We start from the raw sequence: 9,155 nt of genomic DNA, 5'->3' as shown, positions 1-9,155 counted from the left end.
CCTGAGGGAAGGGTTTGAGTCAGGATTGACTGGTCCTGTCCATGGTGTGCTGGGTCCCATGGAGGGCAGGATGGCAGCAGTGCAGGACAGAGCACTGTCACCTCTGCCATCACTCGGGGGCTGTGAGGAGCCTGCAGCTCGCTCTGCTGCAGGGTGATCCTGGCAGATGGACCCGCCTGTAATTGCAGATGGAGCAGCCAAGGGCCAGAAGGGCCCCCCGTGGGGAGAGATCAAGTTAAACTAAAAGGCTTTAAATCTCCAGGCGCCTGTCACTGGTCTGCCCCCCCTCCCTGGCTTCCTTTCCAGCTTCCAGCCATTTTCCTGCTCCCTGGCAGGCCTTGGGCCAGGAGCTGAATGCTGTTGCTCTTCCTGTCACCTCTCCCTGTCCTTCAAACCTCCCAGACCAAAACCGGGCCTAGACATAATCTCATCTGCCTCTGCTGAGTGCTGGGTGAGGCACAGGGCTGGTAACGACCTTCAGCCCTCCTGGGGAGTTCAGCATTCCCAGAACCTGCCCCTGCTCTGGGAGCAGGGCTGGGATCCCTCAGGTTGAGGGGCCTTCCTTGCAGGCCCCCAAGGAGCAGCTCTGACAGCAGCATCTGCCCGTGGAGGGGGACATGAATCCTGTCTCAGGAGATGGGAAGGGTCTGCAAGGAGGGGAGAGATCCCTCAGAGCATCCATCCTCCCCCCTTCCCCTCCTCCCTGAGCAAAGGCCTTCTCTGGGGGCTCATTACTCTCCCATACATTTATTATGCTAATCCACAAGGATTAAGTTAAACCAGCCGACGCAAAATCCAGTGTTTTCCAGCCCGTAGGGGCCAAAATTACTGTCCAGTGTTAAAACGGGGAAAGAGGGGAGGGCTGGGCAAGGGGCGAGGAGAACCTGCAGCATCAGAGAGGGACGGGAGTGGGGCCACCCAGAGCCCTAATCCAGGTGATTTGGGGTCCCCTCCCAGCGTGGTACTAGATCTTGGGGCGCCAGCCCTTGATGAACTGCATGATCTTCTTCACCTGGAGCTTGGTGAGGCGGAAATCGTCGGCCAGGATCTCCTCGCTGAGCTGCACGAAGATGCTGCCGTCGATGCGCTCGCGGGCGAAGAAGCTCACGACGTCCTCGGAGAGGCCGATGAAGCGCAGGCACTTGGACACCTCCTCCAGCGACAGCGCCGACAGATCGGCGGGGGGCAGCCAGGCCGGGCTGTCCCCGCCGGGCCGGGCCGCGGCCGGAGGGGCTCCCCCATCGCCCCGCGCCGCCGGCGGCACCTCGATGACCCCCTGGGCCAGGTACAGCCGGGTCACACCCTCGGCCCCGCGCAGGACGGCGGGGGACAGCGGGGCCGCCCCACGGATGACGATGCCGTCCCCGTCCAAGCCCTTGGGGGGCCGAGGGGGAGCCGCCGGCTCCTCGGCGGGGGCGAAGGGCTCCGGCGAGGAGGAGGAGGAAGGAGCGGCCGGGGCCGAAGGCGCCTTGGACCACTCGGGACTCTCCGGCCACTCGGCGGGGCCGGCGAAGGGGTTGAGCGCCCCGAAGGGAGCGAAGCGCTTTTGGGGGTGCGGGGCCTTGATGCGGGGGCAGCTGCGGAAGGGTTTCAGGGGGGGCTCGGCCCCCAGCAGCGGCGTGGAGCAGCCGCTGCCCGGCCCGGCGCCCGGCTCGGCGAACGGCCAGGGGTCGGACCAGGAGCTGGGCGCGGGCTGGGCGGGGGGCAGCGGCCGCCCGGGGGGCTCGGCAGCCTTGCAGTCGGCCCAGGTGCAGGGGTAGCAGTACAGCGAGTAGGCGTCGGGAGAGGGCGAGCCGCTGCCGCTCCGCGGGGCCGAGCTGCCGGGGCGAGAGCAGGGTCACCATCAGGCTCCAGGTACCCCCCACCCACCCTGGTGTCCGCAGAGCCACTCACCCGTCGTGGAGCCCCGAGGAGTAGTAGGAGAGGCTGGGGCTGGGCGAGGGCGCGGGTGCCAGCTTCGGGCAGTGCAGGGGGGCCGGGGGGCTGCAGGGGGCCGGGGGGCGGCCGCCCCGGGGCGGCACCGGGGGCGCGTTCAGCAGCCGGCACTCCTCCTTCACCTGGAACGGGGCAGCGCCGTCAGGGCTCTGGGGAGAGCTGGGGATCCCCGCGGCTCGAGGGGTGATGGGGCTCGGGGACAGCCGCTCCTGCCGAGCCACGCAGCTCCGGGTGCAAGGGGGGAGATTTGGGGCCGTCCTACGCCATGGTGCGAGGAGACGGAAATATTGGGGTACCCCGTGGTGAAGGGGAGCCTGAAATGTTGGAATGTAGGGAAGCCCAGAGGATCTGGGTACCCCACGGTTCCGGGCAGCCCAAGAGCTTCGGGTACTCGATGGTGCAGTGAGCCCTGGGGAGCCGGGGGTACCTCAGGATGTCCCCGAGGATCTGGTGACGGGCAGCCCTGGGGAGCTGCGGTCTGAAGATTTGGGTGACCAAGCAGAGTTGGGGAGGGACCGCAGGGCCAAGGGACAGGAAGGGGGTCGGGCTGCCCTGCCATGGGGCTGGGGGAGTGGCTGGCAGGACCCCAGCGATGCTTTCCCCCATCCCTGGGGACAGCAGCGGGCTCTTACCGCCTCCGATTTGGGTGGCACCGGGGGCGGGGTGTCCCCGCGGGGCTCGTCCCCGGGGCGGTGCGGGGAGCCCCGCGGGGTGACAGCCCCGAAGGACACGAGGTCCGGCCGGCCGCCGCCGCTGCCCAGCTCGCAGCAGCTCTCCGGGCTGGGATTGCTCCACAGCTCCTCGTAGGGAATCTCCAGCGGCTCCTGAGTCCTGAACTCGGGCTCGGCCCAGTCGGGCGTCATGTACTCGCGCTCGGGGTCGGGGAAGTCGGGCAGCGGCGGGCGCGGGGTGCCCCCGCCGAGCCCCCGCGGTGGCTGGCAGCGGGCGGGGGGCTCCCGGGGACCCCCGGAGCCGCAGGCACAGAGCGAGAGGCGCTGCAGGGGCTGGCTGAGCTCGTCGCGGGCGCAGGCGGGCAGGCAGAGCCGCAGGCGCCGCGGGCTCGCACACTCCTCCAGCAAGTCCGGCTTGGCTTCGCGCACCGCCCGCGAGTACTCGTCGGGGTTGAAGCGGTCGTGGCAATACGCGGCGCTGTCCCGCAGCAGCTTCTCCAGCTGCGGGTCCCCGGCCAGCAGCCCCTCGGGCAGCTGGAAGCGCGGCATGTCGGTCAGCAGCAGGAAATGGAAGGGCACCAGCTCCTCGCGGCGCAGGATGCAGCACAGCACCACCGTCTTGGAGATGATGCTGACCAGCTTGTAGCAGTGGCCCTCGCGGATGGCGTGCAGGTCGTAGGGGTTGCGGGCGGGCCGGCTGGGCACGGCCACGTTGACGGGCAGCCGAACCTTCTCGATGATGCTGCGGATGGTGTGCTCGCCCTCCTGCAGCCGCAGCTCCAGCGGGCTGCGCGTGCTGAAGCGGCCCTTGCACTGGAAGGGCAGGCTCAGGCTCTCGTTGGTGCGGTGGTTCATGCAGATCAGGCACGGCATCTTGCCCTTCACCTGCCGCGCCCCCGCCGCCGGGGCCGCCTTGCCCAGTTTGCGCAGCAGGGTGTTGAAGCGCGACTTCTCCTTCACCGTCTTGGCGCACAGGATCTCCGCTTGTCCCATCAGCGTCAGCTCGTCCCCCGCGTTCAGCGTGAAGTTGTAAACCTCGCTGTCCTCGCTGAACTCCCCCGACACCACCTGCCCGGACAGCCCCGACGTGGCACCCGCTGCCCTGCGCCGGGCCCCCGACCCCCCAGCACCACCCCTGACATCCCATCATCATTCCTGACATCCCATCATCATCCCTGACATCCCATCATCATCCCTGATATCCCCAACACCATCCCTGACATCCCCCCACCATCCCTGATATCCCACCACCTTCCCTGACATCCCACCACCTTCCCTGACATCCCATCATCATCCCTGACATCCCATCATCATCCCTGACATCCCACCACCATCTCTGACATCCCACCACCACCCCTGACATCCCCCCACCTTCCCTGACATCCCCCCACCATCCCTGACATCCCACCACCTTCCCTGACATCCCACCACCTTCCCTGACATCCCATCATCATCCCTGATATCCCCAACACCATCCCTGACATCCCATCATCATCCCTGATATCCCCAACACCACCCCTGACATCCCCCCACCGTCCCTGATATCCCACCACCACCCCTGATGTCCCACCACCACTCGGTGCTGTCCCACTGTCACATCCTGATGTCCCAGCATCCCCCACTGCTTTCCCACACTGCCCCCTTTATTCCCACCACCCCTATTGGTGTCCTACCAATACCCCCAAAATCCCACCACTCACCCCTGCTGTCCCCCCACCAACCTTTGCTGTCCCACCGTCCTCTCCCGATGTCCCGGCACTCAACTCCCTGTTGTGTCACCCCTACTCCCCAATGTTCCCTCCTGCCCCACCCCAGTGCTCGGTGTCCCCTGCCATCCCCCAGCACTCCGTGGTGCCCCAGCCCTGTCCCTGCAGCCCAGGACCTTCACGCTGAAGGTGATGGCCTCCATGACGAAGATGCGGTCTGGGAAGGTGCTGGCCACCTCCTCCACGCTGTTGAAATACTGCACGGGCTCACGGAGGTCCCGGTCCTGGTCCAGCAGCTTGAATTTCCCTGCAGGGACCCCCGAGCCCGCCCAGGTGAGAGGAGCCCGGCTCCTCACAGGGACCTGGGGCCAGCACAGCCCCTCACAGGGGCAGCCACCCCTGAGGCAGCCTGGGGTCCCCCCACATCTCTGGGGACACCCCTGTGCTGCAAGGGGACCCCAGAGCAGCCCCCGGCCCTGCACCCCCCCCCACAGCAGCTCTGGGGGGTTTCTGCATGGGACAAGGCACGGGGTACACGGGGGTGTCTCAGCAATGGCCCTCGGCACCCCCAGAGCTGCAGGGACCCCCCAGAAGCGTTCCTGTGAATGGAAGAACACACCCAGAACAGCCCAGATTGCAAGGGGTGCCCATTACCCCCCAAAATCCTGTCCCAGCCCTGCCAGGGTGCAGTGACCCCGCAGCTCGGGTGGGAGAGACATCGGGCAGGGAACGGGGAAAGGCAGGAATGGGAAAGGAGAAAGGCAGGGATGGGAGAGGGAAAGGCAGGAATGGGGAAAGGCAGGGATGGGAGAGGGGAAAGGCAGGGATGGGAGAGGGGAAAGGCAGGAACAGGAGAGGGGAAAGGCAGGGATGGGGAAGAGGCAGGAATGGAAGAGGGGAGAGGCAGGGATGGGAGAGGGAAAGGCAGGGATGGGAGAGGGAAAGGCAGGAACGGGTGAAGAAAGGGACGGGAGCGGGGCAGCTGCAGCCACAGCGAAGCCGCCGCCGGCATCGGCAGCCGGGGCCGGACCTGAGGGGAATATTAATCCCGGGCGGCAGCGCTGGGACACCAGAGCTGCTCGTTGGCCCTGGGCAGCCGAGGCTGCAGCCGGCCCAGCGCCACATGCCCGGGCAGCGCTGGGCGCGGGGAGCCCCCGAACGCTGTTAACACACTGCCCAGCCCCCCTGCATCCCCTGGGACGGGTGATTAACCCCTCCCCCGCTCCATTTCCCATTATTTATTTATTAGCAGGACTCATTACCGCCATGGAGCACTTAGAGGGGTCATTAAGGCTCTGGCGGCTGCCGGCAGAGGCAGCTCAGCACCTTCGTCTGGGCTGCCGGCCCCAACACAGCCCCATCCTCATCCTCATCCTCATCCCAGCCCCAGCTCCTCCCCAGCCCCATCCCAGCCCATCCTCATCACTCTCCCTGTTCCCATCCCTTTCACATCCTATCCAGTTCATCCCTGTCCCTTTTCCCCATCCCATCTCTCGCCCATTCCCAGCTCTATCCCATCCTACCCCATCCTCATCCCTGTATCCCTTGTCTGTCTGCATCCCATCCCTGTATCCCATCCCTGTATCCCATCCCTGTATCCCATCCCATCCCATCCTCCCACCATCCCATCCCATCCCATTATCCCATCCCTGTATCCCATCCCATCCCATCTGATCCCATCCCATCCCATCCCATCCCATCCCATCCCATCCCATCCCATCCCATCCCATCCCTGTATCCCCTCCCTGTGCAGCCCCTGCAGCTCTGCCAGGGCTGGGGGCAGCGCCCAGAGCATCTCCTGCCCCAGACTGGACTTTACTGGGGGCTCAGGACACGATTCCCGCTGTCCCCGTTGTGCCCAGCCCCCCACCTGGGTACTGGAGCGGGATGTCGATTTTGGGCCCGATGACGTAGTGTCCCTCCTCCAGGCTGTGGGCTGTCACCGTTGTCCACTGGCGGCACGAGTGGACCAGCAGCACGTCCTGGGCTGTCACCCCCTCCACGCGCTCACCTGCGGGGGGACAGGGCTGTCACCACCCCCGCCCCCGCCCCCGCTCCGCCGGACGGACGGACGGACGGACGGAGCGAGGGATGAGCAGGTGCCGCTGCCAAGAGCCGCCAGTTGCCCGGGAAACAATTTCTTTGTCCCCCCTGAAAAGCTGCAGCCGCCGCAAACAAGAAGTTTATTGAGTCGGGGCCGGCGCGGGCTCCCCCCGGGAGCGCTGCAGAACCGCGGCACCCCAGAGCCCCCCAGGCACCCCGAGACACCCCCAGGGACCCCGAGACCCCCCCAGGGACCCCGAGACACCCCCAGGGACCCCGAGACACCCCCCAGGGACCCCGAGACACCCCCAGAGCCCCCGGAACCCCCCGGTACCCCACTCAGCCCGGGCTGCGGGTCACAGCCTGGTCGTGTCCCAGGGAGGGTGGCGAGGGGACACGGTGGCTCCCGGTCCCGCTGCCAGCAGCTGCAGAGTGTCACCCTGGACAGTGGGGTGGTGCTGGGGCAGTGGGGGCAGCCTGGGCCCCACAAGTTCCCCCCTCACATCCCCACAGGGCAGGAGCTCAGGGACCCCCCGAGGGGCAGCCCCGGCCCCCCAGCCCCAGCCCCGGAGCAGCCCCGGAGCCGGGACAGCAGCTGGGTCTCACCTGGCCCTGCCTTCCTCCCTCCCTCCTCCTCCTCAGCACTCCAGGCTCCTTCCTTCTCCTGGTCCCCCCGGTCTTTCTCCTCCTCATCCCTTCAGCCTCTTCCAGCCTGCTCCTCTCTCCCTCCTCCTCCTCCTCACTTCTCCGGTCAGCATTCCTTCTCCCTCTTCATCCCTCCCTCCAAGCCTTCCCCTCTTCCTCCTCCTCACTCTCAAGCCTTCCTCTCTTCCCCATCCCTGCTCCTCATCACTCCCGGCTCTCTCTCTCCTCTTCGTCCCCCCAGACTCCCTCCCTCCCTTCTCCTGGTCCCTTCGTCCTTCGTCTCTCCCTTTCCCTCATCACTCCAACCTCCCTCCCTCCTCGTCCTCACTCTCCAGCCTTCCTCCCTCCCTCCCTCCCCATCCCTCCGCCTTCCACCCCTCCCTCCTCCTCATCACTCCATCCTTTCTCCCTCCTCCTCATCACTCCAGCCCCACTCTCTGTCCCTCCATCCTCCCTCCCTCCCCTGGTCCCTCCAGCCTTCCTCCCACCCTCCTCCTCCTCCTCCCCATCACTCCAACCTCCCTCCCTCCTCCTCCTCCTCGTCCCTCCAGACTTCTCCCCCTCGGGCTCACCCTGCCCGAGGCAGACGAGGGTGGGCAGGCGGCACTGGCTGACGATGGCGTCGAGGGGCAGCGCCGCGGGGCTCCAGCGGAGCCGGGCCAGCCCCGCCGCCAGCTTCTCCATCGCATCGCGGCTCAGGCCGGCCCCGGGCCGGGCTCCATCGCCGCCGCCGCCGGGCCGGGGCCGGGGCCGGGGGCGGGGGGCGGCGGGAGCGGGGCAGGAGGAGCCGCCCCCCGCCCGCCCCCGGCCCCTCCTGCCCGCCCGCCCCGGCAGGCGGAACCCCCCCAGCGGCGGGGTGGGGGCGGCGGCGGCGGGCGGGGACCCCCGTGCGGGACACCCCCTCGGGGCCGGGCATCCCCCCGGGACCGGGCATCCCCCCCAGGGCTGGGCATCCCCCCCGAGATCCGGGTATCCCCCCGGAGATCCGGGTGTCCCCCCAGGATCCGGGCATCCCCCCAGAGATCCGGGCATCCCCCCGGGCCGGGCATCCCCCGGCGGGGATCGGGGGCTCAGCCCCGGCTCGCTCCGGGCTCTCGGGGCTCGGCTCTCTCTGGCCGCAGAGGGAACGGGCCGGGGGCGCCCCGGGAATCCTCCCCCCTTCCCGTCCCGCTGCTGGAGCCGCGGAGCCGCCGGGAGCTGCCGGGGGGCTCCAGGCGGGGGCTGCGGGGGGCACAAGGCGCCAGTGGGGGACGGGGGGACCCCGATGCCGCCCCACACCCCGGTGTCCCGGCCGGGACCCCCCGGCCCGGCGCTGCCGCACAGACACGGAGCAAAAACGGCACCGGCACCGGGAGAGGGAACCGGGGACGTGACAGCCGGGGGACCCTCGGCAGGGACATCACCGGCACCCCGAGCGGGCACTCGGCACCCTGAGCTGGGGACACGGGACCCGCTGTGTCCCCGCAGCCCTCGGTCACTCACGGCCCGGGCTGGAGAAGCCCCGGCCCAGCTCTGCTCCCCCTCCCCGGTGCTCTGCTGGCTGCAGCCCCGCTCCCTGGGCCGCTGGAGCTGGGCTGAGGAGGATGAAGGAGTGGCCTGCAGGGCCAGTGCCCGACCCTGTGGACGTGTCACCCCGTGTTGTCCCCTGTCCCCGTCGCTGTCCCCCGCAAGCTGCTGGACAGGGCGGAGCAGGGATTGGATGGAGCGGAGGGGAACAGGGAAAGGGATGGAGCAGGAACAGGGATGGGATGAACCAGGGATGGGGAAGGAACAGGGAAAACGATGGAGGAGCTGTAGGGAATGAGCAGGGATGGGAAAGGAGCAGGGAAAGGGAGGAAACACCTGTAGGAAAGGAGAGGGGACAGGGAAGGAGCAGAGCAGGGATAGGATAGAGGCGGGATGGGCATGGAGCTGGGATGGGAATGGAGCTGGGATGGGAATGGAGATGGGATGGGATGGAGATGGATGGGGATGGAGCTGGGATGGGGATGGAGCTGGGATGGGGATGGGGATGGGATGGGGATGAAGATGGGATGGGGATGGAGATGGATGGGGATGGAGCCGGGATGGGGATGGGATGGAGATGGATGGGGATGGAGATGGGATGGGGATGGAGATGGATGGGAACAGCAAGGAGGACGCATCAGCAGGAGGA

The 9,155-nt window shown here is 67.7% G+C and overlaps 1 protein-coding gene across 1 annotated transcript; it reads right to left on the bottom strand.

Annotated features, from left to right (window-relative positions):
• Nucleotides 1-59: 59 nt before the first annotated feature.
• GAREM2 (GRB2 associated regulator of MAPK1 subtype 2) lies at nucleotides 60-7,684 on the bottom strand. Its single transcript, XM_056488871.1, has 7 exons — nucleotides 7,573-7,684; nucleotides 6,690-6,832; nucleotides 6,183-6,339; nucleotides 4,489-4,619; nucleotides 2,568-3,674; nucleotides 1,894-2,057; nucleotides 60-1,817 (listed from the first exon to the last, which is right to left on the bottom strand). Exons 1-7 carry the CDS (start codon nucleotides 7,682-7,684, stop codon nucleotides 965-967), a joined length of 2,667 nt encoding a protein of 888 aa, XP_056344846.1. The 3' UTR covers nucleotides 60-964.
• Between the last annotated feature and the right edge of the window lie 1,471 nt (nucleotides 7,685-9,155).

The sequence above is a fragment of the Oenanthe melanoleuca genome, chromosome 3 (assembly GCF_029582105.1).
Source record: "Oenanthe melanoleuca isolate GR-GAL-2019-014 chromosome 3, OMel1.0, whole genome shotgun sequence".
Classification (NCBI taxonomy): Eukaryota; Metazoa; Chordata; class Aves; order Passeriformes; family Muscicapidae; genus Oenanthe; species Oenanthe melanoleuca.
This window is presented reverse-complemented; position numbering and strand designations above follow the sequence as displayed.